Raw genomic sequence first — 25,308 nt, forward strand, 5'->3', positions numbered from 1 at the left:
CTCCACTCTTCTTTCTCTCTTCTCTGTCTGTCGCTGCTTCTTCTTCTTCTTCTTCTTCTTCTTCTTCTTCTTCTTCACTGAAATAAAATATCTGTAGAGCTGTAAAAGTGTCTTCCAGAAGGTTTTTCTTTCTCTGATAATGATTCGATAGATGTCTTCTGCTAGAATCTGGATAATGATGTTTTTAATGTGGAGTTTATAGATTCATTATGAAAGATGGATAAACTGTATGTTTATTAATTATAAACCTGCTCGTAAATAAGTTAAAATTTTAGATTTTCTCAGTTTTATCTGATGTTAAGTGTAACAGTGGGACACAGTTTATTGCATTTTCCATTAATTTGATTAATTTTAATGTGATTGTTATATAGAGAATAAAATATATCCAGAAAGATAATTATTATTATTATTATTATTATTATTATTATTGTTGAATTGATTTCAGACATAAAGCTCAGTCCTGATGTGCTGTCTGGAGGTCTTAATGTACTGCAGCGATTAGTCGATTCATTGATTAGTTGTCATTTGTAAAGCAGACGCCACTGAGCACGTGCAGGAACGCTGTTTACAGATCACAACATCTGGACTGAAGTTTCAGTGAACTTTTGAAATGTTGCACAAAAGAAAAAAAAAGTGAATTGGGCAGATTTCCATCGACTCTGGAGAGAAGAAACAAGGCTACAGGAAGTTTGACTGTAATAAACAGAGTAGAAGAAGTAAAGGGAGCGAACCGGAAACGAACCAGTCGCCTTTACCGACGACGAGAGGAAAACGGTATCGATCATGTTTCATACTGACGGCGGAAACAGCTGATCGGTCACGTGAGTTAAATGTTCGCTACGTCATCGACCTTTTCTAACGCGATACTTCAAAATACGTTGATGGAAACACGACTGCTGTAGCACGAAGTCCAGAGACTGAAAACATGATGAAGAAAAATCATCAGAGTGATCCTTTAAGGGTAAAAAAGTCACGTGATAAAGCTGTAACAACAAAGATGGAAGCAGCACGTCGTGAGTTTAACGAGCTCCGAACTCATGAAGTGAACAACGTTCAGGTGGTTTTCTTCTTCTGTGGTGTCTCTGTTTTCACCCTCGCAGGCTGCAGTTCTTTATTAACCACTAAAGAGACCCCGTAACCATGGCAACTGATTAAAGCGAGAGCTGGATGATGATGAGAGAGAGAGAGAGAGAATCTCTGATGTGGAACATACAGCTGATCCTTTGTTTGTTTGTTTGTTTGTTTGTTTGTTTCAGGTGTTTCTGTGGATGAAGTCAGCTGTGGAGCAGCTCACACCTCAGGTACAAACACCTGAACACACCTTCATCACATCACATATCAGCTTCTATGGTTTCCCAGAGCTTTTCACCACATCTCACTGCCTTCAGAGTGAAGGAATAGAAGAAAGAAAGAAAGAAAGAATGAATGAATGGAGAACAAATGAATAAATGAAGGAAAGATGAGGAAGAGAAGGAGGAGAATGAAAGAGGGTGAAGAAGGGAAGGCTGTGAGGAGGAGGAGGAGGAGGAGGAGGGAGGTGAAGGAGGACAACAACAAATAGAGTAATATATAAAGTATGGGTGAGCATAGCGTGACAGCAGAGCATTCTGGGTAAAATCACTCGGGGCGTTTTTTGAATATAAAATTGAGAAGCTGCAGTCAGACGTGGTGAAGATGTTCCGTCCTCCTCATCCTCAACTGGGATCGACACAAACATTAAAAAAAAAAAAAAGATCAGAGCTTCAAACGTGGATTCATCCGCCACTGAAAATAGTCCGATATAGATCCTATTAGATCAAAAATGACAACGAGTCGTTCTTAGAGGAGAGAATACTCCATCAGCTGATGATGACGATGATCAGTGTTAAATACATTTACCAGTCAGTGCATAAGCAGCGTTTTACTGGTGTAGCTGGGAGAGCTGGAGCCAGTTTGAACTCTGATTCTTTCATTATAGATTTTAAATGCGTTGGATGAGATTAATGTGTGTTATATCTTCTATGCTGAGGATGCAGAACACACATAATCCATACAGACACGTCCTCGCGATGAAGGGTTAAACTAGAAGTCATGTGATGTGAAACAGGAAGAGGTTGAAATGACGCAACGAGACTTTTATCAAATGATCGATGATTTTCACTCTGAGGACGGACAGCACGTGACGTGTGTGTGTGTGTGTGTGTGTGTGTGTGTGTGTGTGTGTGTGTGAGACACAGGAAGTCACACAGTGATCGATGGCTTGTCATTGGTCCCCTCAGGGCAGGTGGTGGTGGTGGTCATGTGACGTGGACGAGCTCTAAATGGAGGAGATCACTGAGTGTTTCTGTGATTATTTCCTGTAAATGAAACAACAAACCTGCAGTTATTAAAGATGATAAATGATTATTATTAATAGATATAAACAAGATACATTCATCTTGTTTCTATGAATATAATCTGATAAAATAGTTGTTTTGATGATGGAATCATCATGTCAGTCGTCGTTTAATCAGCTGGTTGCAGGATGTGAAGCTGAAAAACTGGCAAAACATGACATTCATCTACCAATCGAGGTGACCATCGTCAGATTAATCTGTAATGATAATAATCGTTAGTTGCTTCCCTTTTATATTTATTTATTTATATATATATATAAAACTGAGAGAGCTGTTTCATGATCCTGCAGACATCATTAGTGCCTCTCAGTTCTCTCTTCTCCTCTTTAGTGTATCTGCAGAGATTCTGCTCTCTGCCTGTGTTTTTTTTATTATTTCGCTGTGTTCAGGACGTTTCTGGCCGTCAACCTATGGGGGCAGTGGGTGAGTAGTCTCCAGCCAATCACAGGGCAGGGTGTGAAGTCGGGACTCGTAGCTTAGCGACAAGGTGTTACATCTGTCTCTGTGTCTTCTCTCCTCTGCTCCACTCTGCTCTCTGTGTCATGGATGTACAAAGAGAGGTGTGTGTGTGTGTCGTGTATGTGTGTGTGTGTGTGTGTGTGTGTGTGTGTGTGTGTGTGTGTGTCGTGTGTGTGTGTGTGTGTGTGTGTCGTGTGTGTGTGTGTGTGTCAGGACGCTGCTCTGCTTTCACACTGAATCCAGCAACAGTGTTGTGCTTATTTATCTGATTCACGGTTTTGCTGCTCACTCCCTCCATTCACTCTCTAGCTCGCTCGACCAGCTCTCTCTCTCTCTCTCTCTCTGAATCCTATGTTTTGTTTACAAACACCAACAAATCCTGCATATTATAACTTCAACACAGTGATGTCATCCTTAAAGGTTGAACTGCTCCTTTAAAGCAGAAGAACTAAACACACTCACATTAGCTCAAACAGTTTATTACAGGTTATCTTGTTTATTTTACAGACAATAAAGTAAATAAAAAAACCTCTCAGAGCGCAGCACAGTCTGATGCTGTTAGCTGACAGTTAGCCTGTTAGCTGTGTTAGCTCTGTCCTGTATCAGTCCCATTAACAGGCTAATACTGATAGCATCATTTTATTTATTTAAAACACATTGAGGGAGAACCTTCATTTTCAATAGTGCCATGCTAACGTTAGCCTCATTCAATCAATGGAGCTGCACTTCCTGTTCTGGAAACAAGCTGAGATCAATGTGTAGCCTGAAGCTAACACACACACACACACACACACACACACACACACACACACACACACACACACACACACTGATATACTTGTGAGGACCGTCATTCATGTAACTCAAACCTGAAAATCTCCCTGATGATGTTGTTTGTGTTGTGAGACATTTTCTTCTGAAGGTCTGAAACTCGGAGCAGCTTGTGAGGACCAGTGACGCAGGTTTGATTTGTTACTTTCACTTGTTGTTTGTGAGGACACTTCCTGTTGCATCTTGGTCCTCACAAAGATACAAAAACAGTCAACAGGGATGCACACGTCCACTCCATCAGATACACACACACACATGCAGGGTGATGAGGGCCGACCGAGCATCGATCTGCACAGAGAGACAGAGAGAGAGAGAGAGAGAGCGAGCGAGCGAGTGTGACAGCACTGACAGAGTCCAGTCGTGGTCGAGGCGTTGTGGCGGGCGGTCGGCAGGCGTTTTCTACCTCAACTAACTCTTCTTCTCCTGGCAGGACTGACAGACGATAGGAAAGGAAGGAAGAAGGAGGGCTCAGGATGACGAGCGCGGCCCCGGCCAGGAAGCCGTATCGAAAGGCTCCGCCACAGCACCGCGAGACGCGTCACGCCCTGACCACCGCTCCGCCCCCGCCAGCGCCACAGCTCGACATCAATCAGGTAAACCGACACACCCTTAACACACCTCCAACCCCCCCGCAGCAGCTTCCTGACACCTTTAAACGCCGGCTGAGCGCCGGGTCGCGGCGCGGCATCCCGACCTCGCCGCTCCCGCTCTCTGACAGCGAGCTGGACGTCTCCAGTTTGTCCAGCCTGGAGCTCTGCATCCCGCCGCCGCTCTTCAGCAGCCATGCCCGCCGGCCCGACCGCACCAAAACCACAGCGGTGGGCGTCACGGCGACGGACTGCCACACGAGTCGCTCTGTCAGCACAGTTTTCCCAGCATCTCGAAGCCCCACAGTGACCAGGAAACACCCGCAGGACAAGAGAGGAGAGCGCCAGACCCGAGCTCACTGGGCGCAGACCGCCCCCCGGACCCAGACCGCCCCCCGGACCCAGACCGCCTCCCGGACGCAGACCACCGCCCCTCCGAAAGGCATCCTGAAGCAGCCGGCGTCGCTGGGTGTGGAGCACACCTATGATGTCATCAGGAAGTCAAAGTCAGTGGAGCTGTTGGATGACGGCAGGGAGCAGGGCAGCACATCCCACCGCACGCCGACTCGCTCTCTGGACCGGACGGAGCAGCGAGCACCGGCCTCACGGCGGTCCTCGGCCCCGCCCTCTCCTAGCAGGACCAACTGGAACTGGCGGATGCAGGTTCTGGAGGAGAAGGTCCGCTTCTCCAACTTCCTGGACGAGATCACCTCCCGGGTTCTTAGCCCCGCCCACCTCACGATGCTCGGCAGGGCGGCCTCCAGAGAACGAGGAAGCCCCTCCCCCCACCGCCGCCGCCCCGCTCACAGGAAGCAGCAGCAGCCTGAAGGTAAGTCTGCGGACCGGACTCGGCGCTGGGATGACTGGGTGTCGGCGCTGCAGCGGCCCGACAGCTGGTACCAGCCCCTGCAGGACGAGAGGGCGGGGCAGGAGACCCCGCGGCCGCAGGATGACATCACGGAGGGGGCGGGGCATATAGAGGACGTGTTAGGGGTGAATAGACGAGTAAAGATGGAGGATCAGGAAACAGAAGAACCTCAGAGACACAAATACAGACCCGCCTCTAATCTGTCAGTCCTGTCTCACATCAAGGTAGGTCAGGACAAAACCTTCATCATCCTCATCATCCTCATCCTCATCCTCATCATCCTCCTCCTCCTCCTCCTCCTCATCCTCCTCCTCATCATCCTCCTCCTCCTCCTCCTCATCATCCTCATCATCCTCCTCCTCATCATCCTCATCATCCTCCTCCTCATCATCCTCATCATCCTCCTCCTCATCATCCTCCTCCTCATCATCCTCATCATCCTCCTCCTCATCATCCTCCTCCTCCTCCTCCTCCTCATCCTCATCCTCATCTTCCTCCTCCTCCTCCTCCTCCTCATCCTCATCATCCTCCTCATCTTCCTCCTGCTCCTCATCCTCACCTTCTGCTGTCTGTATAAATGATTGAGCTGCAACAAACAGTCGATCGCTTGATCGGTTGATCAGTTGATCGGTTGATCGGTTGATCGGTTGATCGGTTGATCAGTTGATCAGTTGATCGGTTGATCGGTTGATCAGTTGATCGGTTGATCGGTTGATCGGTTGATCAGTTGATCGGTTGATCAGTTGATCGGCAGAAAGTGAATCTGCAACTATTTTGATAATCGATTATTTTCGTCTTGAAGCAGAAATGAAACATTCTGGTTATAAAGTTTTGCTGCTTTTCTGTTGGTTTGATAAAACTTGACGTTAAAACAGTAAATTAATTGATCATGAAAATAATCAATAGTGTAAAACATGATGAATATTTCAGGTCTTGAAGAAAAAGCATCAACACATTTAAACAAACAGTCTCAGCAGCTGCTGACGACGAGCCGCTGAAAAATACCCAGAATGCAGCAGTGCGAAGGTCAGGAGATGAAACATGAAAAGGCTGTTAGTTATTTATCCAGAAGGAGGCGTCGTGACTCGAGGAAACACAGAAAGAGTTCATAACAAATCATCGTTCTCTGTGTCAGAGCAGCAGCCTGCAGCCTCAGAGCCGAGCCGTCTGATTGGATGCTCCAGTCAATTGATTTTACGGCTCTGCGAGGCGATCGATTGATCGGAGAGCGGAGAGGATCCATGGTGTAAAAAAAAAAACCCTGCTGCATGCTGGGATCACAGCGGCTGGTTTCCATACGTGTGGGGAGAGATCAATGAGACAGACGATAAAGAAACAGACAGGAAACATCCGTAGAACGACATCACACGCGGGTCATGTGATTGATCATGTGAGAGAGGGGAAACCGTTAAAGGAGTTTGGACTTCCTGTCTTCTTGTGATTCTTGTTGGTTCGATGTGTTTGGATGTTGAGTCGTCATCCTATTGATCTTCCTTCGCTCGCTCAGTTTTCCTCCCGTTCAGCCCTGCTGTGTTTTCACTGATCAACAGTTTGAATCATGTTGTTCTGACTGTTTCTGTCTTTTCTGTTCCAGGAGGCCTTATCAGACTCTGACAGGATCAGGTGAGTCTGTTTCAGCTGTTATTGATCTTCTACCGGTCCTTTCTGCAGCCCCTCAGTTCAGCCTCTGTCTGAAACAGGCTGTTTTAAGGCCCCGCCTCCTGATGAGCCCACTCTGTTCTGATTGGTCAGCTTTCAGGAAGCTTCCTCCGGCTCCGGAGGCTACGTAAACAAACTATAGTAGCAGGATTTCACTTCTTTTTCTCCTTCTTTACTCCGAATGTCAACTTCTCAAATCCATCTGTACATGTTTGAACCTTAGCAACCACCTTAGCAACCAGCTTAGCAACCAAGGCTACAAAGCAGACGGCCATTTATGAGCATGTACAACGAGCCGACGTCAGCAAGGTAGAAAAAAAAATGTCACAAACGAAGCGTTCAGGGCAGGTTGAAGCCCTGAGTTTTGACTCGCAGGCAGCGTTTCTACATCCGACAGAACAGGAAATAAATAACAGAAAACTACAAACAGCTGAATATGAAGGTTGAACAGATTTATCATTTCACTCCTGTTCCACCATCAGACTCATGATGGACAGATTTTAAAAGGATGACATAATTCTGACCCGTCTTTGATAATATTGTACATTTAGTGTTGTGAACTGTAAACATGGAGGCGTACGCGCTGGTCTGCCGGGTGGCCGACGGTATTCCAAACACACTAGATGCAGATTTCAGAAAGTGGCCGGAGCGAAGTCTGAATATTTATTTGGATTTGTGTGATGTCTTGTGTTTGTCAGAAACAACACGTGACTTATTATTTCCTCTGACCTCTGCTCCCGTTACCCAGAATCCTCCAGCAGCAGAATGAGGACCTGCGGCGCCGCCTCTCTCTCTCCACACACAAGATGGAGGCCATGGAGGCGGAGTTTGACGGCAGCCGTCACTACATGGAGGCGGAGCTCAGCCGGACCAGAGACGACCTGGACAAGATGAGAGACAAGTTCCGCAGGTGAGAGACACGTTTCTGCCGATCAGCTGACGGATCGACGCACAACAAGATGTTCAATATTTGTATTTAGTGACTTTAAAATTAGTTTAAACTCATCACACAGCTTCTGTTGAAGATAATCAGAGTTTATGATGTTTTGAAGAGAGCAAAGCGAAGCTAAAAAAAACAACAAAGCTCACTGTAAACATCGCAACGCCGTTTATACCTACAACACAACAACGACGACCACGATGATGCACGACACCGGTGAACGAATCCTCCTCCGTCAGCTCAGCGTTAGCACGGAGGAGCCGCGATGCACGGCGGCCAACACGTCTGCATCCTGCAGCGTCGCTCCCTTCATCTTCCTCAACAACGACCAGCAGGCTGCAGTAACTTTATTCTCTCGGCTGCCTTTTGGATTTATTCAAGTTACATTTAGGTAAAAATTGTCAGCACTAAATAATATCATATGTTTTTATTTACATATTATGGTTTGATATGATTTATGACGAGCGCCGTAGCTTTGGCTTGTTGGCTCAGAGGCTCCGCTGCCTTTACGAGGCCTCATATCAACAGCTTCATTGTCTTGTATAAGAGGATTTCACTGAGGAAAAACATGATTTCTTTAGTATTTTCTGGCATCGGCATTTTAATACATATAAAAAAAAGATTCATCGATAATTGAGTGTTGATTTTCCCGATGATCGATTAAGGAAATTTCTTCAAATGTCCGTCCCTACTGCCGACATTTCTCTTCGTTCGCTGACGTTAAAAGTAAAGTTTGCTTTGCTGTCGGTTTCTCTGGTCGAGAGCGAATGAAGAGTGTCTGAGTGTTTCACAGCGTTAATGTAACATAAACACACCCACACCCCTCTGCTCAACCCTGCGGAGGTGCGCCGCAACGACCCATTTGGTCTGAATACGGCCTTATCCGCATGGCTCGAGTTGCCATGGCAACACACAAACAAAACACGGGTCACAGAATTAAAACATAATTTTTTAAATGAATGATGTTTCGCTCCCGTGTTCCTACTCTTCATCCTACTCTGAAATAGAGTCAGCTGGTGTCCCACCTGGTCGTCGAGGCTCTGCAGCAGCATGCTGTTCACTTCCTGCTGCTGTTTTGGTTCCAGTTTCTTGATGAAGAAGAGGATCTCCCACCACTCGGCCCGAGTTAGAGCCACCGTGTTAGCGGCGTGTCGATCTGTCCGTCCACCGCCTGCTTCAGACTGACAGCGTGTCTGATTGGTAAACGCATCTTCTTCTCTGCTGAGTTTTTTCCAAAGCGTCCTCCAGACGGAGCGTTATAGAAACGCTGTCATATCGCTGACAGCAGCGCAGCGCTTCATTGGAAGAAGAAGAAGAAGAAGAAGGAGAAGAAACACAACAACAATGGCGGACGGCTTCCTGCGAGTGTTGTTGTCTTTATCGTCCACTCTGCTATCGACCACCTGTCTCTGCTCAGACGGTTGGAATCTGCTGCGATAAACTAAATGTCAGGACGCCGCTGCAGGAACAGGAACAGTACACTGTTTCTTCTTCGCTGGTGTTCTGTGGCTGCTTGTCTGTCCTCCACACGTGCCCAGTAGGAGGAGAACTTCCAGTTGTGGCATTTTAATGTTGACAAGTTATTTGTATAAACGAGCTGAGACTCCTGCTGTGGACACATTTAGCCGACTTGATGTGGACATAATCTCAGACAGGAAGCTGTGAGGAAGTGTACACGAGTTCTGGTTATTATGGGATGGCAAAGTCCAAACATCAGATACACGCACGCACACACACACGCACACACATGCACGCACACACACACTCACATAAATGCGCATGCACGCACACACACACTCATATATACGCGCACACACACACACACACACAAACCCTCTTGGATCCATATTTAATCAATCTGATCAAAGACGGTGAATTAATGAGAGCTCAACTCCTCTCTGATTATCAGAACCTGTAAACTGTGTGTGTGTGTGTGCGTGTGTGTGTGTGCGTGTGTGTGTGTGTGTGTGCGTGTGTGTCTTGTGCCTCAGTGTCTCCTCTCATGGTCTTTAAGGGAACATTTCTCTGCATCTGAGGACGTTACAGCACCAAAAATCTCTCTCTGATGTTTTAGTTGAGCTGAATCAGGATATTTAATTCATGCAGGTCGTGAAAGATGGCGAGCTGTGATTGGTCGGGTACCAACGTGTCTCTCGGGCCAAGTCACGGCAAGAATTCATGACTCTATAATCGCCTAATTTTACCCATCGAAGTCAAAAATCTTGTGTAGTCTGAACCTGGCATCAGCCTGCAGATCCAGATGTGTCTTCTGTTCAAGTTTAGATGCAGAAAACACTTTATTTTGTGCTTCTTTACTTTCCAGATGTGAACAACACACGTCTTAAACAGCCAAAACCAGATCAGAGTCTCAGTTTGTATTCCTGATGATGGAACTGTAGACATTGCATCTTAAAGGACTCATATTCTCCAGCCTCTATATTTATATTCTGGGGCTCTACTGGAATAAAAACTGCTTATTTATCTTCTACTGGTCCTTTATGCAGCCCCTCAGTTCAGCCTCTGTCTGAAACAGGCTGTTTTAGCTCCTGTCTCTTTAAGGCCCCGCCTCCTGATGAGCCCACTCTGTTCTGATTGGTCAGCTTCAGGAAGCTCCCTCCGGCTCCGGAGGCTACGTAAACAAACTATAGTAGCAGGATTTCACTTCTTTTTCTCCTTCTTTACTCCAAATGTCAACTTCTCAGATCCATCCGTACATGTTGGAGCTGAACAACACATGGAAACACCTTAACAACCACCTTAGCAACCAAGGCTACATAAGGTTTATGAGCATTTGCAAGGAGCCGACGTCAGCTCGTCAGCAAGGCAGAAAAAAGGTGGAAGCGTTCAGAGCAGGTTGAAGCCCTGACTTTTGACTTGCAGGCAGCGTTTCTACATACGTTCACCTCACGTTTCTGAACTTTGACCACGTTTAACATCCGACATCAGAACAGGAAATAAACAACAGAAAACCACAAACAGCTGAATACAAACCCTTTAAACTTCTTGAAAAGCTTCTTTGTCTTTTTCTCTGGTTTCAATACTCATTAATATTTAAGTTTCATTATTCTTACACGGCTCAGATTCCTAAATAATCCTCATTTAATTAGATGATAAATTAGGGACTCACAGCTCCCTCGTAGGTTGATCCGACCCTGCTCATCATTTATTGATTACCACAGTGATCTTTTTACCTGCCGGCCTCAAGCAAAGCGCATTAGGCTGCCTGTTTGTTTCAGAATTGATTAAATATAAAGTTTTAATTCACCATTTTTTTAAAAGTGCAGCATCATCAGGCGTCTGACTCCACTGAACAGTTAAACCCTCAGGAGCAGACATGTATGTACAGTCTCTTCCACCTGCTGTGGTTTAAGCCTGTTGTGTCACTTTGTTCAGGATTTGTGTCCTTCTGCTGGTGTGTGTGTGTGTGTGTGTGTGTGTGCGCGCGTGTGTGTGTGTGTGTGCGTGCGTGCGTGTGTGTGTGTGTGTGTGCGCGTGCGTGCGTGTGTGTGTGTGTGTGCGTGTGTGCGTGTGTGTGTGTGTGTGTGTGTGTGCGTGTGTGTGTGAGCGCTCAGAGCAGAACACTGAAGCTTAATTTTCTGTAAAACGATTCATCACCTTTATTTTGCTCTGCAGTTATAATCAGTCTGTAAATGAGGGAGGAAGTCAGAGAGTCGCTGCTTAATGAGACAGAGGATTTAACGGGATAACGAGGAGGGGGGGGGGGGGGGGGATCAGCTGTGGGACACAGTTTCATTGTTCAACCAGCTGAGATGTTTTAGTTTGACTCTAATGTTTCTTAATGAGACTCTGCAGTGGAAACTTCATTTAACTGAGAGGACGTCGTCTCCCTCCACTCGGCTGACACTCGGGTGTCACACTCGGCTCTGACATAGCTGGTGCATCTGTGACTCTGCTATGACTCAGCTGTAAATCTGCTATTACTCCATTATGACTCAGCAATAACTCTGTTATGACTCAGTTAGAGCTGCTATAACGTTGATCGGCTATAACTCTGTCATGACTCGGCTATAAAGCTGCTATGACTCAGCTATAAAGCTGCTATGACTCAGCTTTTTTCAGCTGTGTTTATTGGTTGTATCATAATAGAGAGAAAACAGGACGACTCTAAACAGAAAACCTCTCGTCTCTATTGATACAAAAGAAAAACAAATGTACAGATGTCCTGTGAGGGCGAGCGAGTATGCTCAGTAACACATTTCTCTCTCTCTCTCTCTCTCCCTGCAGACTTCAGAACAGCTACACAGCGTCTCAGAGAGCCAATCAGGATCTGGAGGAGAAGCTCCACGCTCTGGTAACCTCACACTTTTTCCACTTCTTCCACCTCATCAGCTTTCTGTTTCTCAGTTTGAGAGACGAGAAACTGCAGCTGATGAACTGCAGTTCGTTAACATCTCAGCTGTTTACTGTAAAAAGACTCCAAACAACATGTAAATGTTTCAGAATCAGTCGGTTTGAGCTACAGAGAAACAGAGAAACATCCTCTGTGATGGACTGACTATAGATGATATTTTTATGAAGCTTGTTAGTTTAGTTGTTGTTTAGTCACAACAAATCGTCCTAAAAGTTTCCCGGTTGTTTTACGTTCTGTGTCGCTGAACGCTCGTGTAATGAGACAAACACACAATCAGGGTCGTTATATCAGAAAATGATCTACACTAAGTCTTTATAACACTGGAGCTTTTTCAGGCGTCTCTGGTTCCATTTATTGATCTCAAAGACATTATTGATCAACATGAAACATCCGATCAAAAGATGAACAGCTGTGTTAGAAAATATCTGGTACAAGCCTGTGGACATAAATATGAAGGAGAGAAGTCAACTACGACTCCCAAGGTGCATTTCACTAACAAACAGCCAATCACAGAGCTGCAAATTCTGTTGCTGAAGCTGAAAATTAAATGTTGAGAAAACTGGTTTTATAATCTGCATTTAACTGTGGATGAAATGAGTAACCATGGCGACCTCTGACTGGCTTCTTCTCCACAGCAACAGCAGCAGCAGAGGATCATGGGTATTGTAGTATTTAGAGACGTCAGAACGGAAAAAAAAAACCTGATTTGTCAAAACAAAGTTTCCAACAACGTAACATCACGGAGATTGATTAACGAAAGGAAGAGGAGGGACAGATTATTTAGCTGTATTGATTACTTTCATTGTTGAGCTGTCAGATCTGTAACAAAGCTTCTGATTGGCCCAAAACCGCCTCCTCTGTGTGTGTGTGTGTGTGTGTGTGTGTGTGTGTGTGTGTGTGTGTGTGTGTGTGTGTGTGTGTGTGTGTGTGTGTGTGTGTGTGTGTGTTGTCATTGATTACACTCAGCCAATAACTAATCGATGCCTAAATGAAAACGCACTCTGAGGCTGTGTATTGATTAACTGTGGAAAAGTGCCGTTCACGGACTCGTTGGCAGGATGGTTGCCACGGGCGACAGTGCAGGATGTCAGAGGTCAGTTAGTTCACAGCGAGAGAGGGGGGGATGATGCAATAAAGAAAAAGAAGGTTTTTACAGGATTAAAATGTAGGAAATGATCAATCGTGACCTTGTTACCATGGTTACTCTTCAAACTTTCCTTCACTTCCTCTTCTTCTTCTCTTCACAACAGTTTTTACTTAATAAATACGTAATAAAACTTTGACTGGTTCAACTTAATGACGTCACACTGAACATTTAATAGAAACGTCATCAGGTGGTGATATTGATCAAATAGATGATATATAATCACAGTACATGTTCTACAATATGGTCATATAGAGAATAAAAACAGCTGAGAGACAGTTTATGGATAAAATATTCAAACATTGTCTGAAAAATGAAGGAAAATCAGATAAAAATCCAACTTTGTCATAAATCCAACGTCCCGATCACAACAGTTTAATACAAACAAAGTGATAATTTCACGACAGACATTATAATATTCTCAGATTTATTAGATACAGTTGTAATTTTACGATATAATATTACAGGATAGTCACAATTTTATACAATTTTAGTCGTAGTTCTGTTAGAAAAAGTTAAATAAGAAGGTAAAACTGTAACTTTACATGTTTATTATAAAGATAGTTATAATTTCATACCAGAAAGTCAGAATATTATAGTAGATATTATATATTATTATAGTATAATAGCAGTATTAGTAATAATAGACAATGTTATAACAATAAAACTGTGATTTTAAGACAAAGTTGTGGCATTAACACATCTTTTAATAAAAAAAAAAATCACTTTCTGTTCAATGTTAAATGTTAGAACTTGTAAAATTTTATTATTAAACTATTTTGACTTTTCTCTGATCACATCATGATGTTTTATTGAAATATAAATAAATATATGAAACTTCTCTTGAAATTCTGACTTAATGCCCCTCATATTATTATATGTATTTATTTATCTTAAACATTGGCCCAGAAGACATTTAGACTAACGTGGTTTACGGAGACGTTTGAGTCATTTGAACTAAAATAGACAAGTTAAAGTTATAATAATTATTCCACATGAAAATGTCTAAAAACAACTAGACCTGTGTTATATATGTTGTTGAGTTGTGTATTTTCAAACTCAGAGAAATCTGTAATTTAATCAAAGTAACGGACCGTTTCATTTGGTCGCCTGTCGATGGCGTCATACCTCCTCTACCAAAGAGTAAACACGCACCAGATGCATACGGCGGCGCTGTGTTTGTCCGCTACAATGGCGTCTACCAAAGAGTAACTTACACACATACAAGATAATACATCGGCGTTGTGGTTGTTCCACACAAACTGTTATAAATGGACTTTTATTCAGTTTTAAGACACATTTTCATGATAAATTTAGGTGGTTTTTAACTATATCTTTTAGCCGGAAGAAGGATTTTAGTCATTGGACGTCTGGATCTTAAGTTATCAGAGAAATAAACTGGACAAACGTTAGCAGCAGCTCGGCTAACAGCCCCTCCAGAAAGTCCGCTGGTCACCAAATATCGTCGAAGAAACACTGATTTTTTAAGGTAAATCAGCTTTAATTAGTATTTTTAACGATTTTAATCTGCGTGTACGTTTGTTTTTGGAGAGGAGGAGACCTCTGCGGATAATTCGGCTCCCGGTAGAAACCGACCGAACGTCTGGATCTAAAGTTATAAGAGAAATAAACCGAACAAGTGTTAGCAGCAGCTCGGCTAACAGCCCGTACCGGAAGTCCGGTGGTCGCCGTACATCGTCGGAGAAACACTGATTTTTTTAGGTGAAACAGCTTTATTCAGTGTTTTTACCTGTAATCTCCGGGTCCGTTTGTAAAAACATCCTGAATGATGAACACTGGAGTAATCCTATCCCGGTGAAGCTGGTTATTTAACAACGAAGACAACAACTCCCATGATCCCTTGCTGCTTCACACCGTCATCACACTCCGTCTGTTGTTATTGTTTTGGTTGAGACGCCTAGCGGCTGAAATTACATATTGTGTGTTAAAGTTTTAACAAGTACATTTATGTCGTCATTGATTCTGAAATAATTTCATTTATTTTTAACAATTAAAACTTAACTTTGACTTTTAATCGTTCAGTTCATTGATTTAAATTGAAAATGTCAATAATTGATGGTTTCAGGTTCTTAAACCAGAGAATTAGTTGTTTTCTTCCATGAAAGTAAACTGAATATTTTTTGTTTTTTTACTGAACACAACGAGACATTTGATTGGACGATCAATCGATGGTGAAAACGATCGTTAGTTGTGATGCTGGAATCGATAAAAGTGATTTAAGTAGATTTGATGAAACTTTCAGATGATTAAATAAAATGATTAAATTCTCTCAAACATTAAACGTCACTTCCTGTTTGTCTGTTTTGTCTGCTGTGATTGTCTGATCTTCTTCTTCTCTTTTTTTTCTTCTTCTTCTCCTCTTTTCTCACGCTGCTCTGTGACGGATTGATTCCACTTCACCATCCTCATCATCACCTTCATCTTCATCAGGCTGCCGTCAGTCAGACATGGGTTCATGCAGTTGCGTTTACATTCATGTTCTTCCTCCTCCTCCTCCTCCTCATCCAACATCTCTCCATCCTCCTCCTCAGTCTTCTTCTTCCTCTCTGGTGTCTGTTTAGAGTCTGACGGCGTTTGAGCACCAAGTCGTGACTTCGTGTTTACTCTCAAACTGAATAAACCACAGCTGATCGATCCGAAGCACCGCCCCCTAGTTACTGTTGCTACGTCAGAAAACTTTAGATCTGCAGTTTCCAGAGGTGGAAGAAGTATTCAGATACTTTACTGCAGTAAAAGTACATAAGTATTATGAGCTTGATGTAGTTAAAGTATTGCAGTAAAAGTACATAAGTATTATGAGCTTGATGTAGTTAAAGTATTGCAGTAAAAGTAGTGGTTTGGTCCCTCTGACTGATATATTATTATATATGACATCATTAGATTATTAATAGTGAAGCATCAGTGTTAGAGCAGCATGTTACTGTTGTAGCTGCTGGAGGTGGAGCTAGTTTACACTACTTTATATACAGTTAGCTAGTTTAGTCCAGTGGTTCCCAACCTAGGGGTCGGGCCCCTCCAAAGGGTCAGCAGATAAATCTGAGGGGTGGTGAGATGATTAATGGGAGAGGAAAGAAGAAAAAACAAAGTTCTGATACACAAATCTGTTTTCAGTTTTTGGACTTTTTCTCTAATCTTTGATTTTTGCTGAAATATTGGATCATTTGAACATTTATTGAAATGAAAGCATGTGAGAAGTTTAGAGGGAAAAATCACTATTTGGTGGAGCTGTTAACAACTCATAGACATGTGAAATGTGACCCCGACTACACACTGCTTTTTGTAAGACGTCAAAAGACAAAAAGGTTGGAAACCACTGGTTTCATCTTTAACAATGTGTTGTGTTTTAAAAGCTTGTTATATTATCCATTGTGTCAAATCTTCATCTGAAAAGTAACTAAAGCTGTCAAATAAGATTCAAGATTTAGTTTATTATGGGATGTTTTCTTATGTACAGCCCTCAGCAGTGATATATATCGAACAATTCCCTTAAAAAATGATAAAAACAAAAAAGAATAAACAGTCAGCAGCACAGTGCATTAAAGTGCATTTAGTGAGAAAGTGCATGTTTCAGTTCGATGTTGACAACTGGTGCATGTCCACGAGTAACCAGCACTGAGGCGGGGAGGGGAGGTGGGGGGGCAGTCTGTTGATGACCCTGACTGCTTGCGGGTAAAAGCTGTTTAACATTCTGCTGGATTCAGCACAGATGCTCCTGAACGTCGTCCCAGACAGCAGGAGGGAGAACAGACTGTGAGGAGGGTGGTGGGATCCTTGATGAGGCTGGAAGCTCTGCGAACACAGCGTTGATTATTAAATCTCCAGCAGGAGGGGGGGGGGGGGAGGTGAGGGGGCACTAGCTGTCCTCACTATCCTGTTCAGATGATGATGATGTTCAGACGCTTTACAGTCACTGAACCAGGAAGTGAGGCCGTAGGTTAGAACGCCTGCAGTGGCGTCTCTCTAGAAGGTGATGATGGAGAGACTGTGGGATCCGCACCAGGCCGGTCGCTGCTCCTCCTCCATCCTGTATGCACATGCGTCATTATTGCTGACGAGACTCACTACTGTTGTATCACCAGCAAACGCAGTGGAGTAGAAAGTATAATATTTCCCTTTTTAATGTAGTGGAGTGGAAGTATAACGTAGCATCACATGGAAATACTCAAGTAAAGTACAAGTACTTCAATATTATACTTAAGCACAGTAGTTGAGTCCGGCAGTGTGTCTGGTGCCTGAGAGGCGAAACTCAGGGCTAATTAAACAGAGTTAGTGCTCAGCTGTGATTGGTGCACTGAAGGAAAGAGGGCGGTGCTTAGGATCTGTCACTTTATTCTTTTTAACATACAAAGATTTTGACTTGGTGTTGAAACTCTGCTCTGTCTCATCCAGGCTAATGATGACCTGTTTTCTTTTTTTCTTTCTTGTTTTTTTTTTTTTAGCTTGTAGATGAAACTATGGAGACGAAAAGAAAACGCAGCCGACGTGAAGCTGATTGATCCTCAGCTCTGAATCCAGATTCATTCATTCAATGAAAACCACACAAACCTTTTAAAGAAAAATGAAACATTTCATTTCTTTCCTCTGAATAGTTTTTGCTGCTGCGGTGTGATGTGGGTCAGACTCTGACTATATAAAGACGTAGGTTATGTTATGATGAGGCGCTGCAGCCTCGCTATTACGTCAGTTTATAAGTGCTAATATAAAGCGGTTTAAACTGAAGAGTTGTGTCAAATATGTGGACATGTTGTACAGCAGGCTGTATGAACCAATCAGGACCGCAGCTGTTTACTCGTATTTACCAAAGCACCAATTACAACCAGACGTTCAGAGACGAAACAGGAAATGGAACAGGTGAGAAAATGGCTGCGATAACGTCAGTGTTTACTAAAGTGCAGATTCACTAAAGTACGACTCGTTGTTAGGCAGAGATGAGTTGTTACATAGACTGTGTAAAAATATGGACGTAGTTACCGTGACGTCACTCGTTGGTTTCTGAAGAGCGGTTTTGAAGCTCAAAGCGAGCCGCTCCGGCCGTCGCCATCTTGGCAGCGCGTGACGCTGCAACTCCCAGCCAATCAAAAATGGGCAAAGAGGCGGGCCGAACGGCTGAAACAAGCCACCTAGCAGTTGGCGGACCTGTCACTCAAAGCAGCCATGTCCTTCATTATGCAGAACTTTACGGCTTAATAAAATTTAAACGGGTGAGTTATAAAAAATTCACACCCCGTACAGTTGTCATGAGAGAGGAAATTAGCTACAGAGACCAAAACCGTTGTTTGTACCAGGCTGTAAACATGTTTATTTCTGCTGTAAAGTTGGACATTTTAACATGGAGGTCTATGGGGATTGACACGCTTTTGGAGCCTCAAGTGGTCGTTCAAGAAACTGCAGTTTTGGCTTCATTTTACAGCCCCGGAGGTTGCTGCGTGGTTGTTACTAAATATTTACAGCCACTAGCTGCAGCTGGAACTGTTGCTAAGCTAGCTGAAGCTACCGTTAGCATGCTAATATCTGAGCTGTTTAGAGGTCGTATGGAATACAGTCGACATATCTGACCTGATGTTTACATGTCAGACAACAAACACAAACATCAGTTTCGTAAAATTTTCCCAGAGATACAAATGAAATGAAGTTCAGAGCTGCAGTACGGACACACATCTGAATATTTATTGTGTTTAAATATGGAAATAAAATGTAGAGTTTCAACAATTAGTTGATTAATTGATCGACAGAATATTAATCAGGAACTGTTTTGATAATCAAATTATCGTTATGTTTTAAGCCAAAAGGCTCAATTATGTTTATGAATTAATTCTGACTTTTTGGGGGGGTCAAATAAAACGACATTTGAAGACGTGAATGAACTCTAAGAAATTAACATTTTTCACTATTTCCTGACATGTTTTGGACAAAACAATTACTCGATAATGAAAATAATCGTTAGTTGCAGCCCTACATTATACCTCAAATTACTAAACCAATAATGTTCGACTAAATGACTGAATAACGTCTGTTAGCTTAGCATAATCTCACTGTAAACTGCAAAACGTCTAATTGTGAAACACGTGTCTGCTGGTATACAGAAAACAAAGTCTCACCTACATTCACGAACGTCCGGCTGCTCTCTTTATTTTATCTTTCGGCTCCTAAAACTGACGTATTTGGCAGTTCTGTTACAGCTCGTGATGCTGTGACTTCCTGTTTTACTGAAGTTTTAATGGTGCGACCTGATTTTAGTAAATCACTAGCGGGTGAAACAGACCAGGTGATTGATTAGCGGTGAGCTAGCATCATGTATGACTGGATGGTTAGCTTACTTTGTATATGGTTTGAGTCTGACCTCACCAGCGAGGAGCGATCAATCACTGAGGATCAATCAGCTACGACAGAAAATCCACGCTAACGGAAACATGTACTTGTTGCTAGCTGTCTTAGCTAGTGTTAGCTGCTAGCTGGCTGTTTCTTCCTTGATGGAAATATTTCAGCTTTCGGCTTTGACGCTTCGATCAAGATCTTATTGATCCTCTGGCAGCAGCAGCCACACCACTGCATCCCATAATGCATCTGTGAAGTGCTGCGAGCTAATGCAGCATTCAAATTATCTGGGAAAAATGTAGATATTAGCAAATGCTAACAGCTTAGCTTTCAGATATGAGGTGTGACATCTCAAGTTTTGTTTTTAAATAAAGCTTTAAAGGATTAAAGACGTTAACTCTGCTGCTGGACTTTTAATATAAAACATGATTAGGAGGAATACAACTATACAGAAAACTACAAAAATGGCGTCCAGATGAGTTTTAAGCAGTTTGAATAGCTTTTCCTAACATGTATTTTGACGTTTCTTCCCACATGATCTGAATGTATTTTAAGCCCTGAAGGCCCGCCTCCTGTCACTGCAGGCTCCTGATTGGCGGTCTCAGCTGTGATTGACAGTTGACGCACTAACATGATGTCCCTGCTCCTCCCACAGCTACGGAAGGTGGAGAGGGACAAAAAGACAATGGATCAGGAGATCGTGGAGCTCACCAACAAACTGCTGGATGCCAAGAACACCATCGACCGTCTGGAGGAGCTCAATGTGAGAACAAACTGCTTTGAAACTGATTTTTTTTTTGCTTGTTTGTTTGTTTGTTTGTACATATGCAAAAGATACAAATGAATATACACAGAAACAACAGACAGATGTGATGCAGAGGGGCTCCTGACCACACAGTTGTTAATAAAATAAAGATAAATAAATCAAACATCTATTGATGATAAACAGAACTTCCTGCAGCAGCAGGTGTAAATATTTATTAACTGGAAGTTGGAGCTCATTTCCAGTCTGTGTGGTAACCATGGTAACTGCCTCCCCATCCATCCTGCAGCAGATGGCGGCGGCCGCCTCCTGCTTTCCACGTTTCTGCTTCCTGTGTGTTGACCAACAGCAGCTCGTTAACGTCGGGCTGATTAACGAGCTGCTGCTGCTGCTGCTGCTCGGACGTCTGATTGATCACTGATCAGTTTCAAAAACAAACAAACAGCTGCTCTGTGGCGACTGAGCTCGTTTGTCTGTTTGTTTTTGTGTCTTTATGCACAAAAATCTAATAGTCAGTTTAATTCTAAACACTTTATTCGTCCCTCGAGAGGAAATTTGCAAACAGAAATGACTGAATGACGTTGAAACGCAGACGGAAGCAGCTGATCTTTGTTACTGTTCTGACCAATCAGGAGCCGGTATGAATGCAGAGTAAACCCGCCTTCAGGTGGTTTGTGTTCACCTTCAGTGTCTCTGTGTCTGTCAGGAGCGCTACAGGCAGGACTGTAACCTCGCCGTCCAGCTGCTGAAGTGCAACAAGTCGCATTTCAGGAACCACAAGTTTGCTGATGTAAGTAACTGTGTGTGTGTGTGTGTGTGTGTGTGTGATACACCCGTTACTCACCTGTAACCACTCACACAGATAATAACTGATGATGTGCAGAAGATCAGGAGGATTGTTGCTCATTAATCTGACAAATATGAAAGAATAACGTGAGTCAGACGTCCAAAATCAGTATGACTGAAAGTTTTTTTGCTCATTTTAAGCAGCAGAGTTAACGGCAGGAAATGAGACACAAACCATGACTGATTGATCCCTCACAACGAAGCAGAATAAAAGGTTTCATCTGAGAAACCGACATGAATCTCGTTTGTCCTTCGACACTTCAGACAGTGAAAATCAGCAGAAACGACGTCAGCGTCTGAATCTCAGAATCACCAGACGTTCACTTTTCATTTCCCACGAAGAAGCTGCGAGACGGCGAGGATGAATTCAAAGCAGGACGACCCTGAGACGATGCTGAGAGAGAGGCAGGACGTAACCACGGCAACAGCAGAGTCACATCACGCCGCTGCTTCAGAACAGTATTCAGAGCTCAGTTTATCCCACAGTTCAGTGCAGGTGTGAACAGTAAAACTATCAAATATCATTAAAATAAAGGTTCTGAACAGATGTGACCTTCACAAACCTTCAGATCCTCGTGATTGATCCTGACCGACCGGCAGATACAGACGCAGAAAATCAGAGAAATGTGATTTGTATTAATATGAATCTGTTCATCGTTGCTAAACAAAGATATTAAATGTCAATAATTATGAGAAATATGTTCCTTCCTTTCAATATTTAATATGTTCATGTACAGTAGATCTCTAGAGCTGATCGTCTGATGGAGACATTGATCGTATTGATTCTCTCACTCATCAGTTTGTTCATTTAAACTGCTACTTACTAGTTTTTGTTGTAGTTTTCAGCTGTATCACACAGCTTTCTTCAGTGAACGTGTCTGAGTGTGTCTGAGGTTCATCACAACTTTTATCTGCACAAACTGAAGCAAAAGATTCAGATGTTTGTTTGCTGAACGTCAGACGGCAGGAAGCAGAACCTCAGAATCACCGGAATAGTCCTTTAATGGAGGCGTGTGTGCGTGTGTGTGCGTGTGCGTGTGCGTGTGCGTGTGCGTGTGCGTGTGTGCGTGTGTGTGTCTCTTGCAGTTGCCCTATGAGCTGCAGGACATGCTGAATAAGCACATGAAGAGCAGCCTGCCGGAGCGAGGCCCCGCCCCCGGCTCTCAGGACCCGGACACGCTCAGTTTGACGCCGGCAGACGTGGTTCCCACCTCCGTCATCGCTCGCGTGCTGGAGAAACCCGAGCCGCTGCTCTTAAACTCCGCCCAGTCCAGCAGCTGCGGCCGGCCCGTCGCCGAGGATGTCTTCGTGCACGTGGACATGACGGGTTCTGCGGCGGCGGCCGCGGAGGGCCGGGGCCGGGAGAACGGCGGCGGTCAGGAGGCGGCGCAGCAGAACGGTTCCTGCCGCAGTCAGAGCAGTCTGGACGGCCAGTCGGGTGGCGAAGAGGGGGGCGGGGCTCCGTCCTTTGAGAAGCTGAACCCGTACCCGCCGCCGCCGCCGCCCCATCCGCTCTACCCCGGCCGCAAGGTCATCGAGTTCTCGTCGGACGACAAGGTGAAGATCCCCAAGAACAGCCCGCTGCCCAACTGCACCTACGCCACGCGGCAGGCCATCTCACTCAGCCTCGTGCAGAACGACGACGAGCGCCAGCCGCCCGGAAGCCCCGCCCCCTCCTCCTCCTCCGGCGGTGGTGGAGGCGGAGTCAACCAGCGCACGCCGCCCTCACAGCGGGACGCTGCCAGCGAGCCGCTGTCCAGCCAGTCGAGCCCCTTCAGCAGCCCGCCGCAGGTAACACGGAGGCCAAACAAATACACATAAACAAACACATAAACACAAACAAACACATAAACAAACATAAACACAAACAAACACATAAACACACACAAACACATAAACACAAACAAACACATAAACAAACACATAAACACAAACAAACACATAAACAAACACATAAACACAAACAAACACATAAACACAAACAAACACATAAACAAACACATAAACACAAACAAACACATAAACAAACACATAAACACAAACAAACACATAAACACAAACAAACACACACAAACAAACACACAAACGTTAAAATATAAAACAAGCTCCAGAATCACTTCCTGTTTACACATCAGCAGCAGATCAGTGTTTGTGTTTGTTGTTGTCATAGTAACACTCCCCCCCCCCCCAGGCTCCCAGCGTCCTGGCGAGCTCCGGCAGCTCGGAGGAGGACCTGCTGGCCAACTGGCAGCGGATGTTTGTGGAGAAGATGGCGCCGTCCTGCGACAGCTCCGTGGTGCACCGCACGTCCTTCAGCAGTCAGACGGCTCAGGAGCTGCAGAGGAGGCGGCAGGCGGCGGGGGGCGGGGCCTCCTCCTCCTCCGACCGCCACAGAGCGGCGTACTCTGACGGCGAGGAGGGTTCGTCCGCACGCAGCTGGACGCCGAGCCGCGGCTCCAGCCTCGACACCGACACCGACACCGAGCCGCGGCCCGGCAGGAGGGGGCGCTACGGAGGCGACGGCGGATCCGTGGAGGAGGGCGAGGGGCTGCTGATGAACCTGGACGATGACGGCGGCAGCGGGGACACGGCGGTCACCATGGCGACCAGCCCCGCCATCGCCCGCAGGAAGGAGCTGGCAGAGGAAAACGAAGAGGAAGACGAGGAGGAGGAGAGAGACGTCCTCCCCCACGACCTGCCCGTCATCTCACCCCGCCTCCTGGACTTCGACCCCGCCCTCGCCGCCGCCGCCGCCGTCGCCGTGGCGCCGCCGCGGCCCCAGAAGAGCCCGAAGAGGATGGGCGTGCACCACCTGCACCGCAAAGACAGCCTGACCCGAGCCCAGGAGCAAGGCACGCTGCTGGACTGACCCCGCCCACACTGTGCTGCTGTCTGTCTCCATGACAACTGACCTGCTGTCGCTGAGGTCAGAGGTCACGCCCATCCAGGATATAGCCATACTCTACCGTATGCTGCCGAGCTCGCTGCGTGTGCGTGCGTGTGTGTGTGTGCGTGTGCACGTCAGACCGATCAGTTCTGATCATCGACTTCAGTATCAATAATTTAAACTCTGATCAGTCTGAACTGATCGGCTCCAACAAATCAAATAATGAGTAAATAAAATCTTTATTTTTCTGTAATCAGATTCATTCTAACAGTATTTTTCAAATTGAACGAGTCTTTGAAAAAGACAAATTTGTCAATTAGTTTTATTTTTATTGATTATTGATTATAGTTTAAAACTAATGAAAAGTAAAGTTTGATTTTTCTCTTGAAGAATATAAATCTGATAAATGTCTTTGATCAAGTGTCCACATACTTTTGTCCATATATACTGATCAGTGTATAAACACTAATAACAAATATACACTACATGGCCAAAAGTATGTGGACAGATGATTAAAGTTCACCACAATGGAAATTAAATTCTGAATAATCAGTGTTAGAATCAATATTAGAAAACCTATATTGGTCTATTCTGTGTGTGTGTGTGTGTGTGTGTGTGTGTGTGTGTGTGTTTGTGCTCGTTTGTCAGAGTAAAAAAAACAAAAAAAAACAAACTGAAACTTATAAAGAGCTGAAAACTTTTCGGACGTCTTTGCCTTGTTTCCCGACCAGGAGTTTATGTTTTAAAGAGAACGATGAGACACATCTGGACACACACACACACACACACACACACACACACACACACACTCACTCACACACTCACTCACACACACACACACACACACACACACACACACACACACACACACACACACACACACACTCACACACACACACACTGTCAGTGCCTATCTCTCTCTCTCTCTCTCTCTCTCTCTCTCTCTCTCTGTCTGGAAGGTTGCGAGTACGACGCCGGGCCTGCTGAAGGTCAAAGGTCAAGACTTATTTTCCCGTCTGTACTAATCATTGATATTATTTAGTCACCTGATTGGTTCGTTGGGGAGTCACGGAGACGCTGCGGTCTTTATAACCAATCACAGTAATCGATCCATTGATCAGGCTGCAGGTCGCTCCCTTTGACCCCGCCTCCTCCACCGACACACACACTGACTGTACCCGCAGGGGGGCGGGGCCGGGGGGCGGGGCTTCTCCAGGAATGTAACCATCAAGCTTTCTGTC

At 44.6% G+C, this 25,308-nt stretch overlaps 1 protein-coding gene across 8 annotated transcripts in view; it reads left to right on the forward strand.

Moving 5' to 3' along the window:
• Nucleotides 1-24,900, forward strand: part of tjap1 (tight junction associated protein 1 (peripheral)) — a 39,501-nt gene extending 14,601 nt beyond the window's left edge. For 2 of the 8 annotated variants that reach the window (XM_042432456.1, XM_042432458.1), the window contains exons 3-12: nt 1,257-1,301; nt 4,096-4,258; nt 6,715-6,743; nt 7,528-7,689; nt 11,965-12,031; nt 15,687-15,716; nt 20,227-20,334; nt 21,041-21,124; nt 22,267-22,971; nt 23,372-24,900. In XM_042432456.1, coding sequence (XP_042288390.1) covers nt 4,139-4,258; nt 6,715-6,743; nt 7,528-7,689; nt 11,965-12,031; nt 15,687-15,716; nt 20,227-20,334; nt 21,041-21,124; nt 22,267-22,971; nt 23,372-24,049 — 1,983 coding nt within the window. In that variant the 5' untranslated portion in view covers nt 1,257-1,301; nt 4,096-4,138 and the 3' untranslated portion in view covers nt 24,050-24,900. Of the gene's footprint in view, nt 1-505; nt 822-852; nt 1,058-1,256; nt 1,302-4,095; nt 4,259-6,714; nt 6,744-7,527; nt 7,690-11,964; nt 12,032-15,686; nt 15,717-17,754; nt 18,108-18,643; nt 19,522-20,226; nt 20,335-21,040; nt 21,125-22,266; nt 22,972-23,371 lie in introns of those variants that run through there. The other 6 variants (XM_042432460.1, XM_042432459.1, XM_042432461.1 and 3 more) reach the window with 6 other exon arrangements.
• Nucleotides 24,901-25,308: the final 408 nt, after the last annotated feature.

Source organism: Thunnus maccoyii, chromosome 14 (genome assembly GCF_910596095.1).
Source record: "Thunnus maccoyii chromosome 14, fThuMac1.1, whole genome shotgun sequence".
Lineage (NCBI taxonomy): Eukaryota > Metazoa > Chordata > Actinopteri > Scombriformes > Scombridae > Thunnus > Thunnus maccoyii.